Source organism: Delphinus delphis, chromosome 1, assembly GCF_949987515.2.
Source record: "Delphinus delphis chromosome 1, mDelDel1.2, whole genome shotgun sequence".
Lineage (NCBI taxonomy): Eukaryota > Metazoa > Chordata > Mammalia > Artiodactyla > Delphinidae > Delphinus > Delphinus delphis.
Genome location: NC_082683.1, coordinates 163,208,974 through 163,236,848, shown reverse-complemented (window position 1 = coordinate 163,236,848; position 27,875 = coordinate 163,208,974). Strand labels below are relative to the sequence as shown.

Sequence of the window (27,875 nt, the reverse complement as noted above, 5' to 3'; positions counted from 1 at the left end):
TTTAGAATTTATCCCCATGACAAGATGAGCTATAACTTGATTTTTTTCTAGATGGCTACTCAGTTGTTCCAGTTCCAGTTGTGAATAATTTATCTTTACTAAATTCCTATGTTTGGAACTATTTCTGGACTTTCTATTTTGTGCCATTTATGTATCTCTGTATACTCTTGCACAAATTCTGTCCTATTTTAAATATGTTAGCTCTATATGTGTTTTAATAGCTAATAGAGCTAGACTCCGCTCCCTTTAGATTTTTTTCTGGCTAGCCTTTATGTTTACTTTTTCCTTGTAAATTTTAGGATCTGCTAAGTTCCAATTTTTAAAAAATCCTCTTGCTATTTTTATTGGGATTGCATTCAACTTATAGACTGACTTAAGAGGAAGCGCCAATTTTATGATGAATCTTTCTAGCCAAGAATGCGGGCCGCCCTTTAAACGGAGTAAATGACTGTCTACGCCTCTCCAGGCAGGATGGTGTCCTGGATGGATGACTAACTAACTCCAGGATGGAGTTAGCTATAAGGGTGAACAGCCGGTGGAGGACAGACCACAGTAGCCAGAGAAGTCTTGAACACTGTTGGATATAAACGGCGTGGCTGGAAGCCTCTGTAATCAAATGAGGAAGCATGACCATCCCTCCCAGAAGAGAGCCCTGATGTGAGTCGGAGGCAGTTGTCAGGATTCTAGAACTGGGTCGTGTACAGATGCCACCTTGAAGGAACAGTGCCTGCAGCCAAGGGACGTAGCTCAAGCCGAGCTCACAAAGAAGGAGCCAGGGAAGAAATACACTAACCTCACTTTCCTCCCTCCCTCTGGTCTTTAGGGCTCCCTGCTGGCCAAACCCTCCCAGCAGCCAGAGGCCCCGGGAGCCCACAGTTTCATCCACTGAGGTCAGCTCTGGGGCAGAGGGCAGGATGGAAAAGGGTGTAGGCTGGATGTGGGGAGGCAACCGGAAGGTACCCATCCTCACCTCCAGCTCACACAGTCTGGCACTCAGGCCCCCAAGACAGTTGTTTCTGCTCTGAGATAAATGGAGTAAATAAAGATCAGAAGGGGCTTCCCTGGTGGCGCAGTGGTTGAGAGTCCGCCTGCCGATGCAGGGGACAGGGGTTCGTGCTCCGGTCCGGGAAGATCCCACATGCCGCGGAGCGGCTGGGCCCGTGGCCGCTGAGCCTGCGCGTCCGGAGCCTGTGCTCCGCAACGGGAGGGGTCGCAACAGTGAGAGGCCTGTGTACCGCAAAAAAAAAAGAAAGATCAGAAGGTTATCACCTCCTTCTGCTCCTTCTAAAAGGACTTTGTACCTGGGCAGGAAGGCTCAAATCATGTAACAACTGGAAAACCCACCAGGAAGGGAAGGCAGGAGTTTCGTGGTGCACTGTTCAGTGACACATCCCCTGAGCGGTCTGGGCGGCCACCCTCACCCCTGCCAAAACATCTTCTTGTGTGACTGGAGAGCAGAGCCCAACAGACAAACAAGTGAGCACGAGGAAGAAATATTTGCTGAAGTCCAGAGTCTCTTATAGATATATAATTTAAACACCCATAGAAAACTACACACCGGATCTTTCTTTTTCAAGCCCCAACCACGTGGCAACATTCCAGGAGAGGCCTTGGTCACTGGCAGGCACCCTCTCAAACCAGTTTGCGCCACAAGTGGTCTGGAGCCTCGGAGGTCAACGGGTTGCCTTGCCCGGCCCGTACCAGCTGGCCTGGTTTTTATCCAGACCAGGATGTGACTGACCCAAACAGGCTGTGCCAGGAGGAGACTCCAGTGACTTCTCCAACCAGGTCACCTCTACAGAAGCAGATCACCATGGGATTACCCGGAGGAGATGCGTTTTCATAAATCATTCTCAGCCCGGAGGAGTGGCACTGTGTGAGGCTACAGCTAATGAGGGTGTAGAACAGGTTTCCACGTGGGGAGAAAACCCTCAGGCAGGCGTGACCATCCAGGCGGAGCGGGCAGGAAGCTAGAGAGAAAACACTGTGCAGCCAAAACACTGAAACATAATGGAGTCACCTCTCAAGGACAGAAGCCCCCAACACCATGTTTTGTGAACTGGGTGAATTAGAAACTGACACCTACTTGTAAAGGAGACTGTTCAGATTATACATTAAAAGCATGTGCTTTGCTCAGGCACGTCTGACAGCCACTCATTAGCTGGGATCTTGGGGTGAGCCACCCAGTCTCCTTACAGAGGGTGGTAATAGTACCCATCTAGCCCAGATTGTTTTGTGGCGAGGAAATGAGATAACTTCATGATAACTTTCGACTGAAAAAAACGCACAACCTAAAAGTTGCGAGTTACGTTTTATTCGGGGACCTATCTGGGGACTATAGCCTGGGAGACAGCCTCCCTGGTAGCTCTGAGGGACTGTTCCAAAGAGGTAAGGGAGGAGCAAGGTATATAGGAGTTTTTACTGAAAAAAAAATCACGTAGTGGACATCAAAAGATTACTGCTAATCACAAAAAAACAGACATCTCAAGTTAATGACTTTAGTGTTTTTCTATGTATGGGAGGATCCAGGAGTCTGGACTCATTGAAATTATTCCCTAGATATCATATGCGTCTTAACTATCTAGGACCAGTTTTTCTCCGTCCTGAATCCCCTCGGGTGCACTGTTTGGGTGGCTGCCGTGGCTGATGGCTTGATGGCAGCAACATTGTTGTTTCCTGGAATGAGAGGCAATATTTTGTTGTTGTTGTTTGCAACGCATGTGAAGCATTTTAGCACAGGGCCTGGCACACAGTAAGTCAAGTCTCCGTGAGTGTAAACTGCGATAACCGTTGTCTTCAGATCTTGTAACTGAGAAAGCTTATATGAGCAGATATTAAATAAACTTTAAAAATGGGCTCTACATAAGGGAGCTTCCCAACTTAGTTAAAAATATTTTGCTGCGTGGAGTGAGGGAGAAAGTTAAGAAATCAGAATAATACAGTAGGATTTCAAAGCTTCCACCTTATTAGACATCAAGATGTTCTTCTAAGTGGCTCTAAGTCTCCCTCAACTCCAGAATTTGGAGACCTGATAAAAAAACTGTGAACCTTTGACTGTAAAATGCATCTAACTCTTGTTTCTTCTTGCTTGTGCTGTGATCTTAGTGCCAGGGTCTTGGCTGTGCAGTGACAGGCCATCCTCCTGTTGCTGTTAAGGAATTGCACTGCATTGAATGGGTGATACGTTTTTTTGTTTGTTTGTTTTTTGTTTTGTTTTTGTTTTGTTTTTTCTTTTTTTGCCGTATGCAGGCCTCTCACTGCCGCGGCCCCTCCCGCTGCGGAGCACAGGCTCCGGACGCACAGGCCCAGCGGCCATGGCTCACGGGCCCAGCCGCTTCGCAGCATGTGGGATCCTCCCGGACTGGGGCACGAAGCCGCGTCCCCTGTATTGGCAGGCGGACTCCCAACCACTGCTCCACCAGGGAAGCCCGGGTGATATGTTTTAATATTTCTGAGCCAAGGATATTGGGGTATTAAGATACAATATAGGATTTCAGGAAGCTGCCAACTTGTTACCCCTTAGTTTTAAATTTGAATTGCAGTTGGATTTTCCTAGTTAGAAGTGGGGTCTTTCCCTAGTTAGAAGAATCAGATACTCTTAACCATAGGAAATCTTCAGCAAGGTATGGTTTTTAAACAAAACCCAGGATTTGGATTCAGAGGATTTACATGTTAAGACCTGCTAACTGTGTAGAACACAGACTCCTGAGCTTCGTCCAAAAAAGGTGATAATAATTAGGACAATCATAAGATTTCTGTAAGGATCAAATAAAATGTGGACCATGTTCTTTGTAAATTGCAGAGTGTTATATACAATGTTAACTACTTGTTATTTCTTTCATTCCTTCTGGCGGAAGGAGCACAGACCAGAAGTTAAGAGTCTAGATTCCTGTCCCTGCACAGGTCCCCCTTTCCAGGACCTGTGACCTCAAGAAAGTAACTTAATCTCTCTCTCTTTTTTTTTCGTTTGGCCACACTGTACAGCTCGAGGGATCTTAATTCTCTGACCAGGGATTGAACCTGGGCCCCAGCAGTGAAAGCGCAGAGTCCTAACCACTGGACCACCAGGGAACTCCCTTTTTTTTTTGTAACTTAATCTCTAAAAGGTACAGTTTTGTGGTCTAGGAGACGTTCTAGGATTATGAATCCTTTCAGAGGAAACATGTTAGATTGGAATAGGAAGGGATGAAGAAAGCAATCCTCTCTGAAGGGCAGGGAGAGATGAGGCCTTGCTCCTCTCAGGATGACCAGGAAAAATACTTCTGGGACACGAAGGAAAAAAACAGGGAGCCGTGAAACTCTCCCGTGAAACAGGGAGCCGTGGCCACTGATTTCTGGGATGTCGCAAGAACGTCCAGGTCTGGTGGTGAGCGGTAATCTGAGACACATGTACGGTCAGCACTGACCTAGATGTATGACCCACAAAAAGAAAAAGAAAAAAAAGGAAAAGGCATCACTACCTGAATTCAGTCACTGTCCCACAAATAGCACGGTCAGCCGTGACCTCCAACACTAAAAAGCAACCGACAGGTCCTGCAGACACACACTCGTGTGATGCCTACACACACGCACAAGGTAAAGGCATCGACGCTTGGTACCAAGGGAAAGAGAACCAGGAGGGCGTTAGAATGGCCCTCCCAGAGTCAGACAGAGTGGGCAGCTCTTCCGAGGATTTGACAGAAGAGCTACAGGAACCATGGGAATAACTGGTTTCAGGACAGATGTCGCTGAAGTTCCTACACTTGGGCCCACTTTACCCACACGCCTGTCTGCCTCCATGTATTGACAGACCCAAGTCATTTTCCAAGATTCCTAGAAAATCTCAAATAACCTCAAGGAAAATAAGAATCACAGTCATCTCCAGGTTCTCAAAGAAGGACTAAAGTCAGGAGAAGATCTGAAGTTGGAGGAAGGGGAATAGATTGAAAAGGAGGATCTCATGACTCGAAGAGCAGCTGTCACTTGGTGTAGTCATCCTCCAGGGCAGACAGTATGATAAGGTCTAAGTGAGAGGGGGGTGGGTGCTCAGAATAGGCCTGAATGTCGTCTGTTTCAATGACAGTCTGGTTCCTACAAGGCAGCGTACGGAGTCAAGCCGGGAAGAGCTCCTCTACATAGATTTCCATCCTCACCAACCGGGGGCTCCTTCCGCAGGGCCAGTGCTTAAAACCCTCACTGCCAAGTTTCTCTGCAAGCTCCTATTCTCACTGTGTCAAAGAGTGTGTCTCTAGTTTGGTTTATATAAAGATCTAGTTGACCCAGAAGGTTGTCTCTGAGATCTGACAAACACCACACCTTTTAAACTCTTCCTTGCAGTGTTTTACTGTTGGCAGTGCACTTAACCTCCTAAGCCTTGTCATTCTCAGCTTTTAACATGGAGATGGTCATAGCGCCATCCTCATAGAGCTGTTGTGAGAAATAAATGAGATGATGAACCTGCATCTCCTAGAACACTGGCTGGCACATAGGAAGGCCTCATCAGTCATGGCTATTGCCCAAGCTCCCCTAGCCGTCAGGAGGCAGGAACTGGTAGCCCTGGCTAATGGGTCAGGAAATAGGGACTTGACCAGTTCTTGGAACTGAGAAGTCCAAGGCAGGTGTGGCTTCAGGTACAGCTTGATACAGGGACTCAAGTGATGACACCAGGACATGGTTTCTCTCTCTCCAGCTCTCAGCCCCTCTCCCTCTGAGTTGGCTGCAAGACGGCTTCAGCAGTAGGCCGCCCCTCATTGTAGAGCCAGTGCAGTAGAAGAGGGCACCTGTCCACTCTCTCTGAAGCCCCAGGAGTGGTCTCCTCACACCTCCCTGGCTCTGGCTGGATGGCAGAACCTTCCCCAAGTGAACCACTGAAGCCAGAGAACATGCAGCCCAGCTTGCTGAAGATCCACCTCTGGAACTGGGGGCAGGGCCAGCACTACCCAAACCTCTCAGGCAGGGAGACTTGCTTCCCGGAGGGTCACTGGTGGCGCCAGGAGGGAAGAGGTGGCCGCTGAGTGGAAAACTGCGGTGAACCCACAGCGGCCGCCCAACCTAAGGAGCAAAGGGATTTAACTTCCTTTGGCTACTGACTGGCTGGTTAGGGTGAGGTGTGCTTCTACTTCCCACAGGGCCAGCTTGAGCACCTAGAGGCCTCAGAGCTGTTCCCCCGTCATTGCTAAGTGTTAGCAGGTCAGTCGGTTCAGCAACTCTCAGGACACCAACTAGTCCACAGAATTCAAAGATTGCGGTGAATTTCAGTAACACTCTTTAAAAAGAGTTGACATTTAAAAAAATATTTTTTAACTTATTTTTATTTATTTATTTTTGGCTGCGTTGGGTCTTCGTTGCTGCGCACGGGCTTTCTCTAGTTGCGGCGAGAGGGGGCTACTTTTCGTTGCGGTGCGTGGGCTTCTCATTGCAGTGGCTTCTCTTGTTGCGGAGCATGGGCTCCAGTAGTTGTGGCTCACAGGCTCAGTAGTTGTGGCTCGCAGGCTTCAGAGCACAGGCTTGGTAGTTGTGGCGCGTGGGTTTAGTTGCTCCGCAGCATGTGGGATCTTCCCAGACCGGGGCTCAAACCTGTGTCCCCTGCATTGGTAGGCGGATTCTTAACCACTGCGCCACCAGGGAAGTCCTTCAGTAACACTTTTAATAGACCTGCCAGTTAATAAAAATAAACCCAGCCATGGAAATCAAACTCATCTGAGGCTATTTCCTATTCTTGTCATGGGAAATTGTAGGAAAGTGCACATTCCTTAAGAATGGAGTAAACTGGGCTTCCCTGCTGGCGCAGTGGTTGAGAGTCCGCCTGCCGATGCAGGGGACACGGGTTCGTGCCCCGGTCCGGGAAGATCCCACGTGCCGCGGAGCGGCTGGGCCCGTGAGCCATGGCGGCTGGGCCTGCGCGTCTGGAGCCTGTGCTCCGCAACGGGAGAGGCCACAGCAGTGAGAGGCCTGCGTACCGCAAAAAAAAAAAAAAAGAATGGAGTAAACTTCCTCATCCTCATCCCAGAACGCCCCCATCAGCCGGGCCTTTTATCTCGTGGCAAACATGACCCCTCCCCGCCACCAGCTTGCTTCTGACCCCCTGAAATGGGTGTGTGCTTTACACACATGCTCTCGTCACACCTCCCAGTTACTCAACGTGTCGCAGAGGAGGGCACCGAGGCTAAGGGGAGGCCAGGCTGCCAGACAGCTGACCATCTGACTGTCCCCATCTTTGACTCCCACGTGTGGTACCCACACACCCGCCCAGAGGTGTTCCTCGCCCGTCCTCAGGGAGATAGCCCAGGGTGCCTCCTCAGATTCTGGCTCTTGCATTTGCGTCCATGGGGCTGCCTGCCGGTGTCTTCTTCCTCTCCCTCAAACTCGCCCACTTTTAAACCCTGTGTTGTCAGAAGCCTCTGCTGCTGAGTTGGAGTCCTCACTCCACACATGATCGCTGCCATGCACCTTCAGTGGACCAGGCCCACAGCCGGCTGTGAGGACACAGTCCAGCCATCACCGGGTTCTGGGTTCTTCAGGGAATGAATTCTCCCATCTCAACTATCACAGCAAAAACATTTCTCCCTCAGCATTCCCTCAAAGCATCACCCCAGCCCTCCTCCATAGCCCTCATGTGAGGACCAGCGGGGGGGGAACATCTGTGCCGGGCTCGCCTCAGGCCTCAAGTGCCAGAGGTGGGCACAAGAGGTTTAGCATCCTCCCGGCACTGAACCTGTCTGATGAGAGCTCCTTACACTGTGTTCACAGGTGACTGCTGGCTACTGGCAGCCATTGCCTCCCTCACCTTGAATGAAGAAGTCCTGGCCCGAGTCGTCCCCTTGGACCAGAGCTTCCAGGAGAACTACGCGGGGATCTTCCACTTCCAGGTAACTTAAGAGTTGGCTCGAGCTTCTCCTGAGCAGGTCCTGAGGGCTAGGAGCAGGTGCTGGGGGCCAGGCAAGGACACTGAGAGACAGCAGGAAGCTGCCTGGCCTGTCGTCGCCCTGGGACCCTGTAAGGACAGCAATGTGGAAGAGGGCGGTAGGGCAGGGCACTCAGGAAGTAATTCCCACATTTCTTTAAGAAAGTTGACTATTTGGGGTCTGAGACAAAATGTTAAGGTACCGCTCGCTGTTCTCCTTTTATGCCGGTAAAGGAGAAATAGCATTTTGAAAAGCATAAGGCTGGAGGGGCAGGTGTGGCCTGGGAGGCAAGGGCAGGTGCCTCTGCAAGGCTGTACCTGCAGGAGGAGGGCTAGAGGGGAGCATCTCCTCGGGGATGCGATGGGCTTGGGGAACCGGCGCCCAGGGGCCGGGCAGGGAGGAGCCAGCTGCGGCTCCCCCCCCACACTGCCGCCACCTCCCCCTCCTGCAGTTCTGGCAGTACGGCGAATGGGTGGAGGTGGTGGTGGACGACAGGCTGCCCACCAAGGACGGGGAGCTGCTCTTCGTGCACTCGGTAGAGGGCAGTGAGTTCTGGAGCGCGCTGCTGGAGAAGGCCTACGCCAAGTAAGTGCCTGCCGTGCCCGTCCCCCCGCAGCCTGCCCCCAGCTGCCCTGCATTCTGGGAAGCAACACGGGACTTAGGCGAGGGCTGTCCCGAAGAGAAGTCCTCTTGTACAGGACTACTTTGGACAAGATTGGGCTCTCAATTCTAGGAGATAACGCACCCAGCTCTTGCCGTTTTTAACCAAATGCACAGGAACGAGTCATGGTACTGATCGTGCTGGCCTTGAGAAGGGCCTCTGCTTCCTTGGCAGGTCATGTTCCATTTTTGTCAGCTAAATACAGCAAAGAGTTGCTGCCCGTGGGCAAAACTATCCACTGCAGAGGTATGAAAATGATGCAGACTTGCCCACAGTACATAATACGCTGAGTAAAACTGGTTTCCCCAGCCGGGCCCCTGCCCCCGCCAGGCTGCCCGGAGTCGAGCCTGTCCAGCGCTCAGCACTGCCCGTTCTCAGCGGGACGCCCACGTCGGCCCCCCTCCAGAGTGGCCGGGTCCTGGCCCTGCTGTCTGGGCTTCCTCTGGGAAAATGACCGGCTCTCAGGCATCAGGAGGATTTCTGTTCCTTCCAGCCCCTGCCAGGGAGGAGGGCCAGGAGTCACACACCCAGCTGTGAGAATCGGGCCTGAGATGCTACTAAGTCTTATGCTTTAACAGTAGAGTTAGGGAAGCCACAGGGCCCCAACATCGCCATGGGGAGAGACCAGCCCCTCCTAACACAGCACACGGAAGCCGCTTTCATTACTGAACTGTTTTCTTTTAAGCTATAAATGCCAAACAGCCAATTTAGCAGACCTCCCCTTTCCTGCCAGGATGTAGAAAGAATCAATACAGGAGGTTGGGCCAGATAAACACCGAGGTCCTTCCTAACTCTTAAGGTTCTGTGAGATTTTTCCAAAACCTTCACCAAGTACCAGGCAGTGGTAGCTTTGGCGACAGTCACTGGCCCTCGTGGGCACCCGGAGGTGGAGACAAACCAAGGAAAGACCGAGCAGGGGGTCCCTGCAGCATCCAACAAAAGAGGCGTGGGGGGAGGGGCGCTCTGAGAAGCAGAAGTGTCCGCACCAGGTGGCAGCGGCATCTGTCCCCTCCCTGCAGGATCAATGGGTGTTACGAAGCACTCTCCGGGGGTGCCACCACTGAGGGCTTCGAGGACTTCACCGGAGGCATCGCCGAGTGGTATGAGTTAAGGAAGGCCCCTCCCAACCTGTTCAGGATCATCCAGAAAGCTCTGCAGAAAGGCTCTCTCCTTGGCTGCTCTATCGATGTAAGTCCAGGCCTCCCTCCCTGGCCGCACCCCCATCTGCTCTAGCTGAAGGGAGCCTCCGCCAACAGTGACCAAAGAGACCCACTGCCCTCATTCCCCACACGGTTGGCGCATCCTTTGTCCACCATAGTGCACCTCACCCGGAGCCCAGGGGCGGCTAGGCAACCACCCGGCTGGCTGGGGTACAGCCACTCGGGCGATGGGGACTCCAGCCTTTCCTTCTCCCACCTGCTTACAACCCTCAGCCTCCCCGGACTCACCACCCCGGACCACAGCTTCCCTGAGAGTCCCCTGCCCTCTGCTGGGCCCAAGGCAGGACCATTCTAGACACCTTCTGCCCCACCTGCGGGGCCTATGACCGCAGGGAGCCCAGCAGCCTTCCCTCCACTGCTGCAGGGTTAAGGGGCTCGTGGCAAGACTTCAGAAGGCACAGGAAGGAACCATTCCCACGTGCCACCCTTGCTGGTGAACGTCACCAGAGGAAGGGAGGTGGGCACAACCCCTGTCCCCAAGGAGCCTCCAGGCTTTGCCTGTGCCCGGCACCGGAGCCCTGTCCTAGCTCTGGTCCCTGTGGGGACGGGGTAAGAAGTGTGGCTCTGGGGGCCCAAGTCTCTGTCTGACTCTAGGCAGGGATTCTCAGACTTTCTCTGCAAACCATGTTTGCATGGCAGAGACCCTTTCTACTCCGACACAGCCCTTCTCATTGACCCAGACAAAAATAACAACCTCCATCAGAACAGATGGGGAAGGAATGACTGGGGAAGTTCTAGTAGAACAGAAGCCAATTCTGAAGTCAGGCAGAAACGAACGGCTGTCCTAGTGTAAACCCTGCAGTGGGTGGGGCAGCCCTCGCAGTTTCAGGGGACTCAGCGCACCTGGGCCGCCGATGCCGTCCAGGTGTGTGTCCTGAGTCCCCTCCACGGTGTGCCCTTTCCTGCGGGAATTTGTGACTGCGCCGGGCACACACGAGTGCAAGCGCCGCTCTCCCGGAGGGCTGCCCTCGGCCTCTTCTCTGGTTGTGAATAGCCGGGCAGCGCCTCAAAGAAGTAGTAGGTGGGCCTCCAGGCGGGAGCGAGAGCCCTCCACCCGGGCCAAGGCCCTGCTGAGCCCTGAGCGACAGAGGGAGGGAGGGAGGGAGGGAGGGAGGCGGCCGGCCTGGGACTGATTCTCCCACATTTCCAGATCACCAGTGCTGCAGACTCGGAGGCCATCACCTTCCAGAAGCTGGTGAAAGGGCACGCGTACTCGGTCACTGGCGCCGAGGAGGTAACGCCTGGGAGGCATTTTCGGGGGTCTTTCTCTTGTTGTTCGCCCGATAGCGAAAGCCATTTTTGCTGCTTGCTGAGGGTGGGGCCCGTGTTCCCCAGTTCTCGCTGCAATTCAGGGCCAAGGGGATGGGCCGGCCCTCTCCAGCCCCTGCCGACCACGTGCTGCCCTCTGCTGGCCACAGGTCGGTCCAGGCCCTCTGTGCCACTGAGTTCCAAAATTGTCTCGCTCTTCTGGACCAGGTAAGATAATACAACAACACTGCATCTGTGTAGTGTTCCGTCCTCTTCAAAGTGCTTTCATGAGACTTCCGGGAAGATGGCGGAAGAGTAAGACGCGGAGATCACCTTCCTCCCCACAGATACACCAGAAATACATCTACACGTGGAACAACTCCTACAGAACACCTAATGAACGCTGGCAGAAGACCTCAGACCTCCCCAAAGGCAAGAAACCCCCCACGTACCTGGGTAGGGCAAAAGAAAAAAGAATAAACAGAGACAAAAGGATAGGGACAGGTCCTGCACAAGCGGGAGGGAGCTGTGAAGGAGGAAAAGTGTCCACACACTAGGAAGCCCCTTCGTGGGCAGAGACTGCGGGTGGCGGAGGGGGAAGCTTCGGAGCCGCGGAGGAGAGCACAGCAGCAGGGGTGCGGAGGGCAAAGCGGGGAGATTCCTGCACAGAGGATTGGTGCCGACCTGCACTCACCAGCCGAGAGGCTTGTCTGCTCGCCCGCAGGGGCGGGCGGGGCTGGGAGCTGAGGCTCGGGCTTCAGTCGGAGCACAGGGAGAGGACTGGGGTTGGCGGTGTGAACACAGCCTGCAGGGCGTTAGTGTGCCACGGCTAGCCGGGAGGGAGTCCGGGGAAAAGTCTGGACCTGCCGAAGAGGCAAGAGACTTTTTCTTACCTCTTTGTTTCCTGGTGCGCGAGGAGAGGGGATTAAGAGCACTGCTTAAAGGAGCTCCAGAGACGGGCGCGAGCCGCGGCTAACAGCACGGACCCCAGAGACGGGCATGAGACGCTAAGGCCGCTGCTGCCGCCACCAAGAAGCCTGTGTGCGAACACAGGTCACTATCCACAACCCTTTCTGGGAGCCTGAGCAGCCCGCCACTGTCAGGGTCCCGGGATCCAGGGACAACTTCCCTGGGAGAACGCACGGCGCGCCTCAGGCTGGTGCAACGTCACGCTGGCCTCTGCCACGCAGGCTCGCCCTGCACTCCGTGCCCCTCCCTCCCCCCCGGCCTGAGTGAGCCAGAGCCTCCGAATCAGCGGCTCCTTTAACCCCGTCCTGTCTGAGCAAAGAACAGACGCTCTCCGGCAACCTACACGCACAGGCGGGTCCAAATCCAAAGCTGAGCCCCGGGAGCTGTGCGAACAAAGAAGAGAAAGGGAAATCTCTCCCAGCAGCCACAGAAGCAGCGGATTAAAGCTCCACAATCAACTTGATGTACCCTGCATCTGTGGAATACCTGAATAGACAATGAATCATCCCAAATAAAGGAGGTGGTCTTTGAGAGCAAGATTTATTATTCTTCCCCCTTTTCCTTTTTTTGTGTGTATGTGTATGCTTCTGTGTGAGATTTTGTCTGTATAGCTTTGCTTCCACCATTTGTCTGAGGCTTCTATCCGTCCTGGTTTTTTTTCTTAATAATTACTTTTTATTTTAATAACCTTATTTTATTTTACTTTATCTTCGTTTTCTTTCCTTCCTTCCCTGCTTTAGACAACGAATCATCCCAAATTAAGGAGGTGGACTTTGAGAGCAAGATTTATGACTTTTTCCTCTTTTCCTCTTTTTCTGAGTGTGTATGTGTATGCTTCTGTGTGAGATTTTGTCTGTATAGCTTTGCTTCCACCATTTGTTCCGGGTTCTATCCATCCGTTTTTTTGTTTTGTTTTTTTTCCTCTTAATAATTATTTCTTTATTTTAATAACTTCATTATATTTTATCTTTATTTTATTTTACTTTGTCTTCTTTCTTTTTTTCCTTCCTTCCCTCCTTCCTTTCTTGCTCCCTCCCTCCCTCCTTTCTTTCTTTCTACTTCTACTAATTCTTTCTTTCTACTTTTTCTCCCTTTTCTTCTGAGCCGTGTGGATGAAAGGCTCTTGGTGCTGCAGCCAGGAGTTAGTGCTGTGCCTCTGAGGTGGGAGAGCCAACTTCAGGACACTGGTCCACAAGAGGCCTCCCAGCTGCACATAATATCAAACGGCGAAGATCTCCCAGAGATCTCCATCTCAACGCTAGCACCAAGCTTCACTCAACGACCAGCAAGCTACAGTGCTGGACATCCTATGCCAAACAACTAGCAAGACAGGAACACAACCCCACCCATTAGCAGAGAGGCTGCCCAAAATCATAATAAGTCTACAGACACCCCAAAACACACCACCAGACGTGGACCTGCCCACCAGAAAGACAAGATCCAGCCTCATCCACCAGAACACAGGCACTAGTACCCTCCACCAGGAAGCCTACACAACCCACTGAACCAACCTTAGCCACTGGGGACAGACACCAAAAACAACAGTAACTACGAACCTTCAGCCTGCAAAAAGGAGACCCCAAACACAGTAAGATAAGCAAAATGAAAAGACAGAAAAACACACAGCAGATGAAGGAGCAAGATAAAAACCCACCAGACCTAACAAATGAAGAGGAAATAGGCAGTCTACCCGAAAAAGAATTCAGAATGATAGTAAAGATGATCAAAAATCTTGGAAATAGAATAGACAAAATGCAAGAAACAGTTAACAAGGACCTAGAAGAACTAAAGATGAAACAAACAATGATGAACAACACAATAAATGAAATGAAAATACTCTAGATGGGATCAATAGCAGAAGGCAGAAGAACGGATAAGTGACCTGGAAGATAAAATAGTGGAAATAACTACTGCAGAGCAGAATAAAGAAAAAAGAATGAAAAGAACTGAGGACAGTCTCAGAGACCTCTGGGACAATATTAAACGCACCAACATTCGAATTACAGGGGTTCCAGAAGAAGAAGAGAAAAAGAAAGGGACTGAGAAAATATTTGAAAGATTATAGTTGAAAACTTCCCTAATATGGGAAAGGAAATAGTTAATCAAGTCAAGGAAGCACAGAGAGTCCCATACAGGATAAATCCAAGGAGAAATACGCCAAGACACATATTAATCAAACTGTCAAAAATTAAATACAAAGAAAACATATTAAAAGCAGCAAGGGAAAAACAACAAATAACACACAAGGGAATCCCCATAAGGTTAACAGCTGATCTTTCAGCAGAAACTCCGCAAGCCAGAAGGGAGTGGCAGGACATATTGAAAGTGATGAAGGAGAAAAACCTGCAACCAAGATTACTCTACCCAGCAAGGATCTCATTCAGATTTGATGGAGAAATTAAAACCTTTACAGACAAGCAAAAGCTGAGAGAGTTCAGCACCACCAAACCAGCTCTACAACAACTGCTAAAAGAACTTCTCTAGGCAAGAAACACAAGAGAAGGAAAAGACCTACAATAACGAACCCAAAACAATTAAGAAAATGGGAATAGGAACATACATATCGATATTACCTTAAATGTAAATGGACTGAATGCTCCCACCAAAAGACACAGATTGGCTGAATGGATACAAAAACAAGACGCATATATTTGGTGTCTAGAAGAGACCCACTTCAGACCTAGAGACACATACAGACTGAAAGGGGATGGAAAAAGGTATTTCATGCAAATGGAAACCAAAAGAAAGCTGGAGTAGCAATTCTCGTATCAGACAAAATAGACTTTAAAATACAGGCTATTAGAAGAGACAAAGAAGGACACTACATAATAATCAAGGGATCGATCCAATAAGAAGATATAACAATTGTAAATATTTATGCACCCAACATAGGAGCACCTCAATACATAAGGCAAATACTAACAGCCATAAAAGGGGAAATCGACAGTAACACATTCATAGTAGGGGACTTTAACACCCCACTTTCACCAATGGACAGATCATCCAAAATGAAAATAAATAAGGAAACACAAGCTTTAAATGATACATTAAACAAGATGGACTTAATTGATATTTATAGGACATTCCATCCAAAAACAACAGAATACACATTTTTCTCAACTGCTCATGGAACATTCTCCAGGATAGATCATATCTTGGGTCACAAATCAAGCCTTGGTAAATTTAAGAAAACTGAAATTGTATCAAGTATCTTTTCCGACCACAACGCTATGCGACTAGATATCAATTACAGGAAAAGATCTGTAAAAAATACAAACACATGGAGGCTAAACAATACACTACTTAATAACGAAGTGATCACGGAAGAAATCAAAGAGGAAATAAAAAAATACCAAGAAACAAATGACAATGGAGACACGACGACTCAAAATCTATGGGATGCAGCAAAAGCAGTTCTAAGAGGGAAGTTTATAGCAATACAATCCTACTTAAGAAACAGGAAACATCTCGAATGAACAACCTAACCTTGCACCTAAAGCAATTAGAGAAAGAAGAACAAAAAAAACCCAAAGTTAGCAGAAGGAAAGAAAGCATAAAGATCACATCAGAAATAAATGAAAAAGAAATGAAAGAAACGATAGCAAAGATCAATAAAACTGAAAGCTGGTTCTTTGAAAGGATAAACAAAATTGATAAACCATTAGCCAGACTCATCAAGAAAAAAAGGGAGAAGACTCAAATCAATAGAATTAGAAATGAAAAAGGAGAAGTAACAACTGACACTGCAGAAATACAAAAGATCACGAGAGATTACTACGAGCAACTCTATGCCAATAAAATGGACAACCTGGAAGAAATGGACAAGTTCTTAGAAAGGCACAACCTGCCAAGACTGAATCAGGAAGAAATAGAAAATATGAACAGACCAATCACAAGCACTGAAATTGAAACTGTGATTAAAAATCTTCCAACAAACAAAAGCCCAGGACCAGATGGCTTCACAGGCGAATTCTATCAAACATTTATAGAAGAGCTATCACCTATCCTTCTCAAACTCTTCCAAAATATAGCAGAGGGAGGAACACTCCCCAACTCATTCTACGAGGCCACCATCACCCTGATACCAAAACCAGACAAGGATGTCACAAAGAAAGAAAACTACAGGCCAATATCACTGATGAACATAGATGCAAAAATCCTCAACAAAATACTACCAAACAGAATCCAACAGCACATTAAACGGATCATACCCCATGATCAAGTGGGGTTTATTCCAGGAATGCAAGGGTTCTTCAATATACGCAAATCAATCAACGTGATACACCATATTAACAAATTGAAGGAGAAAAACCATATGATCATCTCAATAGAGGCAGAGAAAGCTTTTGACAAAATTCAACACCGATTTATGATAAAAACCCTGCAGAAAGTAGGCATAGAGGGAACTTTCCTCAACATAATAAAGGCCATATATGACAAACCCACAGCCAACATCGTCCTCAATGGTGAAAAACTGAAAGCATTTCCACTAAGATCAGGAACAAGACAAGGTTGCCCACTCTCACCACTCTTATTCAACATAGTTTTGGAAGTTTTAGCCACAGCAATCAGAGAAGAAAAGGAAATAAAAGGAATCCAAATTGGAAAAGAAGAAGTAAAGCTGTCACTATTTGCAGATGACATGATACTATACTTAGAGAATCCTAAAGATGCTACCAGAAAACTACTAGAGCTAATCAATGAATTTGGTAAAGTAGCAGAATTCAAAATTAATGCACAGAAATCTCTGGCATTCCTATACACTAAAGATGAAAAATCTGAAAGTGAAATCAACAAAACACTCCCATTTACCATTGCAACAAAAAGAATAAAATATCTAGGAATAAGCCTACCTATGGAGACAAAAGACCTGTATGCAGAAAATTATAAGACACTGATGAAAGAAATTAAAGATGATACAAATAGATAGACAGATATACCATGGTCTTGGATTGGAAGAGTCAACATTGTGAAAATGACTCTACTACCCAAAGCAATCTGCAGATTCAATGCAATCCCTATCAAACTACCACTAGCATTTTTCACAGAACTAGAACAAAAAATTTCACAATTTGTATGGAAACACAAAAGACCCCGAATAGCAAAAGCAATCTTGAGAACGAAAAACGGAGCTGGAAGAATCAGGCTTCCTGACTTCAGACTATACTACAAAGCTACAGTAATCAAGACAGTATTGTACTGGCACAAAAACAGAAATATAGATCAATGGAACAGGATAGAAAGCCCAGAGATAAACCCACGCACATATGGTCACCATATCTATGATAAAGGAGGCAGGAATGTACAGTGGAGAAAGGACAGCCTCTTCAATAAGTGGTGCTGGGAAAACTGGACAGCTACATGTAAAAGTATGAGATTGTATCACTCCCTAACACCCTGCACAAAGATAAGCTCAAGGTGGATTAAAGACCTAAATGTAAGGCCAGAAACTATCAAACTCTTAGAGGAAAACATAGGCAGGACACTCTATGACATAAATCACAGCAAGATCCTTTTTGACCCACCTCCTAGAGAAATGGAAATAAAAACAAAAATAAACAAATGGGACCTAATGAAACTTAAAAGCTTTTGCGCAGCAAAGGAAACCATACACAAGACCAAAAGACAACCCTCAGAATGGGAGAAAATATTTGCAAATGAAGCAACTGACAAAGGATTAATCTCCAAAATTTATAAGCAGCTCATGCAGCTTAATAACAAATAAACAAACAACCCAATCCAAAAATGGGCAGAAGACCTAAATAGACATTTCTCCAAAGAAGATATACAGACTGCCAACAAACACATGAAAGAATGCCCAACATCACTAATCATTAGAGAAATGCAAATCAAAACTACAATGAGGTATCATCTCACACCAGTCAGAATGGCCATCATCAAAAAATCTAGAAACAATAAATGCTGGAGAGGGTGTGGAGGAAACGGAACCCTCTTACACTGTTGGTGGGAATGTAAATTGATACAGCCACTGTGGAGAACAGTATGGAGGTTCCTTTAAAAACTACAAATAGGACTACCATATGACCCAGCAATCCCACTACTGGGCATATACCCTGAGAAAACCATAATTCAAAAAGAGTCATGTACGAAAATGTTCATTGCAGCTCTATTTACAATAGCCCGGAGATGGAAACAACCTAAATGTCCATCATCGGATGAATGGATAAAGAAGATGTGGCACATATATACAATGGAATATTACTCAGCCATAAAAAAAATGAAATTGAGCTATTTGTAATGAGGTGGATAGACCTAGAGTCTGTCCTACAGAGTGAAGTACGTCAGAAGGAGAGAGACAAATACCGTATGCTAACACATATATATATGGAATTTAAGGGAAAAAAATGTCATGAAGAACCTAGGGGTGAAACAGGAATAAAGACACAGACTTACTAGAGAATGGACTTGAGGATATGGGGAGGGGGAAGGGTAAACTGTGACTAAGCGAGAGAGAGGCATGGACACATATACACTACCAAACGTAAGGTAGATAGCTAGTGGGAAGCAGCCGCATAGCACAGGGAGATCAGCTTGGTGCTTTGTGACCGCCTGGAGGGGTGGGATAGGGAGGGTGGGAGGGAGGGAGACGCAAGTGGGAAGAGATATGGGAACATATGTGTATATATATAACTGATTCATTTTGTTGTGAAGCTGAAACTAACATAAAAAAAAAAAAAAAGTGCTTTCACATTTGATCTCACAGAAGCATTGGTGCCCCAATTACTGTAGTGGTCAAATCTGACTCTGCTTGCCAGCTGTGTGGCCTTGGGCAGTTATTTAAGCTCTCTTCTGCCCCCTAGTTTCCTCAGATTTAAATTAGAAACAGTAATAATAATATCCATTGTAGGGACTTCCCTGGTGGTGCAGTGGTTAAGAATCCGCCTGCCAGTGCAGGGAACACGGGTTCGAGCCCTGGTCCGGGAAGATGCCATATGCTGTGGAGCAACTAAGCCCGTGCGCCACAACTACTGAGCCTGCGCTCTAGAGCCCGTGAGACACAACTACTGAGCCCACGTGCCACAACTACTGAAGCCTGTACGCCTAGAGCCCATGCTCCACAACAAGAGAAGCCACTGCAATGAGAAGCCCATGCACTGCAACAAAGAGTAGCCCCCGCTCGCCGCAACTAGAGAAAGCCCACGCACAGCAACGAAGACCCAACGCAGCCAAAAATTGATTAATTAATTAATTTAAAAAAATAACATCCATTGCAGGTTGTTGAGGTGATTCAAACAAGTTAATATATGTAAAGCACTCAGACTGCACCTGACACATTGTGTGCAAGCAGGTCGCTGTCCTGGATTTTGCTGGCGGTTTTTGTTTGTTTGTTTTTATACTATAAATACTGTTAGGTAGCCACCATCCACTGTTAATTACAAAACCCGGACTAGATCCCAGGTCTTCTGACATGTGCAGTGCCCTCTCTCTCTTTTTTTTTTTTTTTAACACCACCGCATATATCTTTTTATTTTGAAAAATTTCAAGTCTACAGAAAAGTTGACAGAATAGTATAATAAACATCCAAATGCTATTTTTCCAGATTCAACAGTGGTTGAAATTTTCCACATCTGTTTTGTCTCTATGTATGTGTACTTCCTTTCTGAGCCATTTGGAGGTAAATTGCAGATGTCACAACAGACGCTTCACTCCTGAATACTTCAGCATTTATCTCCTACCCATAAGGACACTCTCTTACATAATCCCAGTACTATTTTCATGCTGAAGAAATAAACATTAATTCAATAGCATGATCTAATATATAGTCCATGTAAACATTTTCCCAGTTGCTCCAAAATGTCCTTTAGAGTACCCTCGATGCCCCCAGTCCAGGGTTTAATCAAGATTCATGCACTGCATTTGCTTGTCATCACCAGTGTTCATTTGATGGAGCTCCCGTGACAAAAGTACATGCTATTATAGTTAGTTAAACTAAGGTTCAGAGGTGACGTGCCAATTCAGCATCTAGAACAAGCACATTTGTGCCTCAGACTCAGGATAGAGGTTAAAGAGCCCTAGTCCTTGCGGCTTCCCTGGTGGCGCAGTGGTTGGGAGTCCACCTGCCGATGCACAGGACACGGGTTCGTGCCCCGGGCCGGGAAGATCCCACATGCCACGGAGTGGCTGGGCCCGTGAGCCATGGCTGCTGAGCCTGCGTGTCCGGAGCCTGTGCTCCGCAACGGGAGAGGCCACAGCAGCGAGAGGCCCACGTGCCGCAGAAAAAAAAAAGAGCCCTGGTCCTCCAAGGGCCAGACCCTGGGAGCTGACCAAGACGAGCAGCAGTGAGGGTCTGGGAGTCAAGGCCCTCTCCCTTTTGCGATCCCCCTTATTACATGGACTTGACGCCTCCTGCCCCTGGCTCATGGAGAAAAAGGGGCTTTGGGCCGGAGAACCTCCAGGCCTGACTTGAACTCAACATCTCTCTCCTCTCCTTCCCCCACCCCTCCTGCAGGTGGAAAGCAGAGGAAGCCTGCAGAAGCTGATCCGCATCCGGAATCCCTGGGGAGAGGTGGAGTGGACCGGGCAGTGGAACGACAAGTGAGTAGGGCAGGTTCGGGAGCCGGCGTGCGGGCACTCTTTCCAGGGGTCTCTGGGGAGCTGAGGAGGGGGGGCATGGTAGCCGTGCTGAGAATAAATCCCCGAGAGCACAGGCCACCCCGAGTGGGACCCCGGGGGCTGGTGGCCCTCTAGGCTCTTAAGCAGTGCACTCCAGCCGTCTGGGTGCCTTTACAAGGGCTCCTGGGATGCTCATCCTTTCATCACCTCATGGTTCCTCCCTTCCCTAGCTCGGCGTCACCTTGCTATTGGATCTTCAGGGAAAAAATACACCCTTCCTCCCCTAAGCACTCGTTCTATCCCAAGGATGTAAACGTTGTGCCTGTGACCAGAGAGAAGTCCTTCTGTTGATGTCCAGGGTTCCTGGTAGGCCTGTTAGACCTTCGACTCTCTGGGGTGAACTCTGTGAGCCCCTCTCATGGTCTTCCTCTGCTCCCGTCTCCCCGTGCCCCTCCACAGCCCAGCACCCACGGTTCTTCACCTTTTCCCTGGCGGCCTCTGCCATGGCATAGAGACGCCTGCCCGGGACTGCAGGCCAGCCACAGAGACCAAGATGAGCGCCCCTCCCCTACATCGAATTTCCAATCGCCCCTTAAAAGAGCTGACAGGCCCATCTCAGTTTGGGCCACTGATGCTACTTCATGTCTCTCTGATGGGCTGTGTTCATCTTCTGGAATCTTCCTTGCCACCATCTTCCAGGACAATGTATCCTCTCACCTTGCTGCCCTGTACCTCTCAGCCACCCGCGTGTTACTTCCCTCCCTTACTGGGGTCTGAGCCCTCAGGTGGGAGAGCATGTCCCCGGTCCTCAACTTTGGGGCATCTTGGGGAGAAGTCATCGTCCCACACTAGTTTCTAATGCCTCTCCCATTGCTTGGTTTTCCAGCTGCCCAAACTGGACCACTATTGACCCAGAGGAGAGGGAAAGGCTGACCAGGCGGCAGGAAGATGGGGAATTCTGGTAAGATTCTTAGGCGTTAGGGAAAGAGGTGTCTGATCTTCACTAGAAAATGAGTGAGATTATCGTGTTGAGGGAGCAGGGGCGTGGGATCCTGGTTTTGTTGTTGTTTTAAATTCACTATAAGACCTTGAACAAAACAATTCTTGAACCTCTTCAGTTTGTCCATCTCAGCAGTAGGGTTTCAAAGCTGAGCAGCTCAGCAGAGAAGGCTAAGAATCCCTGCAGGCATGTTCAGGTCCCAAGAGAAAAGAGGGGGAAGGTGGGCCTTTCCCCTAACCAGTTCCTAGAGATTCATCCCGAGGCCTCAAGAAATGGCTCCCTTGGAGAGTAGCAGTGGGGCCCACGCGGCTGTGTCTGTGCTACTCTGGGACCACCTACGTCTGCACAGTACTGGCGTTTTACCAAATGAGCAGCCGTATTTTGTCTCATTTGATGCACGTGGCCCCCATTTTTACAGATGAGGGTTCTGAGTTTCATAGAGGCTTAAGTAACTTGCTGAAGGTCACCTGACTAGAAGGTGGTAGCACCAGGACTAGAGTTGGCGCCTTCCAGTGGCGGACCTGGTGGCCATGTGGCCCCGAGGTGCTGTCTCCTAGCAGCTCTGCCTGGCCCTGACTGGGTCCTAGTCTGGCCTTGGGCGGAAGGTCCAGGCTTATCATCATGTCCTCCGGCAACCTGGGTGCTGCGTCCCTGCTTTTGCAGGATGTCTTTCAACGACTTCCTGAGGCACTATTCCCGCCTGGAGATCTGCAACCTGACCCCTGACACGCTGACCAGTGACACCTACAAGAAGTGGAAACTCACCAAGATGGATGGGAACTGGAGGCGGGGCTCCACCGCGGGCGGCTGCAGGAACTACCCGAGTGAGCACCCTGCCACCGTCCCACCCTGGTGTGCTGCACCCCATCCTGGCCGCTCCTACCCTCCAGGACCCTCTGCCTCTTCTCCCTGAGTCTCCACCTCAACACCCTTCTTGTCCCCTCAGCCCCTTGCCTTCTGCACTCACTTGTCTCCCTGCCCACGCAGAACCCAAGACGTGCTGTTTCTGTGATTCCTCTCTGGGCCCTAGATTCCCTGATGCCACGGCCTCGCCCACTGAGGCAGCGTTAGTCCCACTTCATACCCATGGGCTACTTTTTTTTTTGTTTTTTTTTTGCGGTACGCGGGCCTCTCACTGTTGTGGCCTCTCCCGTTGCGGAGCACAGGCTCCGGACGCGCAGGCTCAGCGGCCATGGCTCACGGGCCCAGCCGCTCCGCGGCATGTGGGATCTTCCCGGACCGGGGCACGAACCCGTGTCCCCTGCATCGGCAGGCGGACTCTCAACCAGTGCGCCACCAGGGAAACCCCCATGGGCTACTTTATCCACACGAAGCCCACGCGGCCTAGCCCAGCAGGGGGACCTCACCCACTGGACCTCTGCACATCCAGACCCTGGTTGTTGCCTGGCAATCCTCTTGTGCCCAATTCACTCAGCAGGTGTTGATGGGGTCCTGCTCAGATGGGGGCAAGGACTCCTCCTCTGGCTTATCGTTTGTTTATTCCCCTGACCCTTCTGCCTCGATGGCCCAGTCCTCCCCTGGCCTCTCCCACTCAGAAATTGTCCCATCATGATGACATTTGCCAATTATGAAACATACATTGGGTGCTAGGAACTGTGCTAAGTGATTTATTAATATATTACTCCATTGAATCCTCACAACAGCCTTCTGAGGCAGGCACTTTATTATCATCTCCATCTTTAAGATGAGGGGACTGAGGCTTGGAGAGGTTAAGTGACTTGCCCAAGGCCTCACAGCCTTCACTGTGCCCGGGATTTGAACCCGGGCAGTCTGACTGTGGAGTCAGTCTTTAAGTACTGCAATGGCAATTCATGGTCATATATTGATTCTCTTGTTACAGATGAGGAAACCAAGGCTCTCAGTGGCATACCTGGGCCACAGAGCAAGTAGTCAGACTGGGACTAGCAGATTGGTGCCTCTAGCTCTGGTGCTTTTTTTTTTTTTTTTTTTTTTTGGGCGGCATTGGGTCTTTGTTGCTGTGTGCAGGCTTTCTCTAGTCGTGGCGAGCGGGGGCTACTCTTCATTGCGGTGCGCAGGCTTCTCATTGCGGTGGCTTCTCTTGTTGCGGAGCATGGGCTCTAGGCACGCGGGCTTCAGTAATTGTGGCTCTAGAGCACAGGCTCAGTAGTTGTGGCACACGGGCTTAGTTGTTCTGTGGCATGTGGGATCTTCCCGGACCAGGGATCGAACCTGGGTCCCCTGCATTGGCAGGCAGATTCTTATCCATTGCACCACCAGGGAAGCCCAGCTCTGGTGCTTTTAATCCTTCATCTCATGTATGCAGCCACCAAGCAAGTTCCAGAGGTGCTGGGATGGTCCTCTGCCTCAGATAAGACTATGTCTCCTACCCACTAGATCAGGGGTTGGCAGACTCTCTCTTAAGGGCCAGAGAGTTGACCCTTTAGGCTCTGTGGGCCATCTAGTCTCTATGGCAACTATTCAAATGTTGCTGTAGCCCGAAGGCAGCCATACTTAAATGAACAGATATGATGACTGTGTTCTAATAAAACTTTACTTGTAAAAACAGGCAGCCAGCAGCCCATAGAGCCATAGTTGGCCAAACCCTACACTAGATACCTTTATCTCCACAAGTAGAATGTTAGTAGGTAAAGGAAGGAGATCACATTAATTATCCTTAAGATGAAAGAATCTCGGCTCCTTCCTGCAAGTTGGTTTTGAAAGTTGGGAGGGCAGAGACACCATGGGAGTGGGCAAGGGGACAGGCCCAGGAGGACGGGGACACAGAACAAGAGGCTGAGACGGGGCACAGGATGTTCCTGGCCCCTGGATTCATTGAGGGGGGTGCAAACCTAGTCCCCAAGTCCCCCCAGCCACGCCAGCTGGGCCATCTCTAACCCCCGAGTTAGAGCCTGGTGAGAAGATACCACGGGGAGATATCACAGCTGAGCCAAAGGAGATCTGGGCCTCAGCTCTGACCACCCTGTTCCAGGATGCCTCCAAGCCCAGCCAGCCTGAGGGCGAGCGAGAGAGAACTGCAAAGGGGAGTTTCTAATTTAGGTTCCCGTGAGGTTCAGACAAACCCCCAGCCCTCCACTGCTCATGGCCTGTTGCCACCCGGACGGGCTGCCAGCCAGCCCTGGTCTATGGTTCCTCTGCCCTGCCATACCCCCACCTGCCCATCCTCACCCCTCTCCCAGCAGCCTCCAACCCCTGCGACCAGCGCAGCCTCGTCCCCTCGTCCCCCCATGCACACCTGTTCACGCTGGGCTCCTGCGGTCTGAGTGACTGACCCCCGCCCCTTCTGGCTACAGATACCTTCTGGATGAACCCTCAGTACCTGATCAAGCTGGAGGAGGAGGACGAAGACCAGGAGGATGGGGAGAACGGCTGCACCTTCCTGGTGGGTCTCATCCAGAAGCACCGGCGGCGGCAGAGGAAGATGGGCGAGGACATGCACACCATTGGCTTCGGCATCTATGAGGTATGGGAGGGGCGTCCACAGGGCTGGGGCTCCTCCTTCCCTTCCACCTTGGCTCGTGTCAGCCCCTGCGAGGAAGGCCAACCCCAGAGGCAGACCTGGAGATGGGACCCCAGGCCGGGAGCTTGGCCAAGGAAAAGCAAAGCCATGGGCCGGGCCAGTCCTAAGAGACTCATGCAGGGAGGTCCCTGCAATTGGTCTGGGTCACCAGGAGCCCCCGCCCCCCTTCCCCTGCAGCCAGCTTCCGGAGAGTCCCGCTCTTTCAAGTGGCCTCCGTGTCCCTCCTCACTTCCCCCAGGCCTGGCACTCTGGCTGGCCACCAATCTCCAAAGGACAGAACAGATGTAAGGCGAGGACAGAGTGTGCTGGACCATGTCCGGAGCCACTGTGAGGGCAGGAACTGAGCCAGCAGGTCCCGTCCCGCTGGGCAGAGCCCGTGCTCGGGGCAGGGGAGCAGTTGGTCCTCTGCTCCCACCAGGGCTCAGCCGGCTAGAGCCCCGCGCCCAACACAGGCGCTCTCACTGCCCCCATGTCCTTTCATTCCGAACCAACTGACCCAACACGCTGGGCCCGGTCCCTTCCCCTCTCCCTTCTCCCGCACAGAGAAGAGCTGCTCCTGGCCTGGGGTGAGCAGTGGGAGAAGCGGGGTGCAAGGAAGACTTCAGAGCCGCTCAAGTGGGGTGCACTTTGGTGTGATGGGCGGGCCGCAGTGATGTGCTGGAACCGGCCCACTCTTCCCAGCCTGACATTCAGTGAGGTCACGTGGGCAGCCTGAAGACAGCCACGGCAGGGAGGGGGCAGTATGTACAGCATGGAAATTAGCAAATACTACACATCAGGTCTCCCACCGAACCCTGAGAGCCGGGCTCCCAGCACGGCGCGTAGGAGTCAGACACAGTGTCGGGGAGAAGGCTGTCTGCTCACTTCACCCAGCAGGGAAACGCGGCTGCCGCCCGTGGGGCAACGATCTGCCTGCTCACCCACCAACAGGTGGAGCTGGGCAGGCACCATCATTTCTAAAAATGCACATAAGGGCTTCCCTGGTGGCGCAGTGGTTGAGAGTCTGTCTGCCGATGCAGGGGACACGAGTTCGTGCCCCGATCCGGGAAGATCCCACGTGCCGCGGAGCGGCTGGGCCCGTGAGCCATTCCGCTGAGCCTGCGCGTCTGGAGCCTGTGCTCCGCCAACGGGAGAGGCCAAAACTGAGAGGCCTGTGTACCGCAAAAAAAAAAAAAAAAGCACATAATTCCAAGCTTCTCAGTCTCTGAAGTAGGAGCTGAGGACTTCAGATCTAGGACAGAATAGCTGCAAGAAAAATGCACACTGAATTGTGACACACAGCCCGGACTTGGAAATCCAGCCATGGGCTTTCAGAGCCAAGAAGCACCTGTCCCATTTTAGAGATAAGGAAACTGAGGCCAGAGAAGGGAAGCGACTTGCTTGAGGAAATACAGATGGATGTGGCCGGCAGCAGCTTCGAACCAGCACCTGTTGGCCCCCAGCCCCGGGGGGCAGCTGTGTCCCTGTGCTGCTTCCTCCAGCCCTGCTTTCCCTGGCGGCGAGGGTGGGGTGTGGGCTTTGCTACAGGCAGCTGGGTGACCTCAGCCAGGTCAGCCAGGTCACTTCACAGCTCCAGGCCTCGGTTTCTTGCTCTATAAGTTAAGCACGGTGCTAAGGGCTCATGTACATTATCGCCGGCTCATAAGATTTTTTTTTTTTAAGGGAATTCCTTTATTTTTATTTTTTACTTATTTATTTGTGGCTGTGTTGGGTCTTCGTTTCTGTGCAAGGGCTTTCTCTAGTTGCGGCATGCGGGGGTCACTCTTCATCGCGGTGCGCGGGCCTCTCACTGCTGTGGCCTCTCCCGTTGCGGAGCACAGGCTCCGGACACGCAGGCTCAGCGGCCATGGCTCACGGGCCCAGCCGCTCCGCGGCATGTGGGATCTTCCCGGACCAGGGCTCGAACACCGTGTCCCCTGCATCGGCAGGCGGACTCCCGACCACTGCGCCACCAGGGAAGCCCAAGATTTTTTTTAAAATGTGGGAATACGTTGCGTTCCTTGGGAAATAATTACTGGGTTGACTTAGTTCCTATTGGTAAAGCTACAGAGAAAGGGGGGTAGCAAAGGAGACCATCTCAGTGGTGACATTTCTTTCTGGAGCTTTTCCAGAGTCTGAATTCAGCGTGTTCTCCTTTATTTGCAGATTCCAGAGGAGGTACGTCTGGCTCACGTCAGTCGCTGTCCCTGGGGGCTCAGGTTCACCAACAAGGAAGAGGCTTAGACTGCTGGCTCGGGGGTCTTGTGAAGCCTGGGCAGGGGCTGGTGGCGATGAAGGATGAGTCCCCAGCCCCTCTGGGCTGCAGTGAGCTTGCTCAGGTCCTAGATCCCAGGGTCTAAGCACAGGGTAAGGCAGCTGGGGCAGTTGCCACGGGGCGTGCTGTCTCCCCAGACCTGGCAAAGCCGCTGCACACATTGAGTCCCGGGTGGAGGGTTCGTGGTCCAGGGGCTGCAGGAGACTCTTCCTGGAGTCCTGTAGTGCTCTTAAAACAGGCCTAAAGGGAAATGATGAGCCCTGCGGTGGTATTATAAGATGGGGGAGCACAGAAAGAGGCCCGGACCCCATTCCCAGCTCTGCCATTTGCAAGCTGTGTGACCTTGAGCAATTAACCTGTCCTCTCTGGACTTCAGTTTCTTCGTCAGTAAAACTGGTCAACCATCCACCTTGCCAGACTATTGGGATGCGCTGTGATACGTGAGAGCACTTAGTAGGCCCACAGTTAGGCTTAACCGAGCTGGTGAGACACAGTCGCAGTGTGTGTTTTTAAAGGCAACAGTTATTCAAGTCGACACACAGGACA

At 50.4% G+C, this 27,875-nt stretch overlaps 1 protein-coding gene across 2 annotated transcripts in view; it reads left to right on the top strand.

Annotated features, from left to right (window-relative positions):
• Positions 1–27,875, top strand: part of LOC132414909 (calpain-2 catalytic subunit) — a 62,590-nt gene that overhangs the window by 21,695 nt on the left and 13,020 nt on the right. Inside the window, exons 3-11 of one of the 2 annotated variants that reach the window (XM_059997895.1) lie at positions 7,729–7,847; positions 8,335–8,468; positions 9,564–9,732; positions 10,915–10,998; positions 20,452–20,537; positions 21,442–21,516; positions 22,219–22,379; positions 24,849–25,018; positions 27,221–27,232. In XM_059997895.1, coding sequence (XP_059853878.1) covers positions 7,729–7,847; positions 8,335–8,468; positions 9,564–9,732; positions 10,915–10,998; positions 20,452–20,537; positions 21,442–21,516; positions 22,219–22,379; positions 24,849–25,018; positions 27,221–27,232 — 1,010 coding nt within the window. The remainder of the gene's footprint in view (positions 1–7,728; positions 7,848–8,334; positions 8,469–9,563; positions 9,733–10,914; positions 10,999–20,451; positions 20,538–21,441; positions 21,517–22,218; positions 22,380–24,848; positions 25,019–27,220; positions 27,233–27,875) is intronic. The other variant, XM_059997903.1, reaches the window with a different exon arrangement.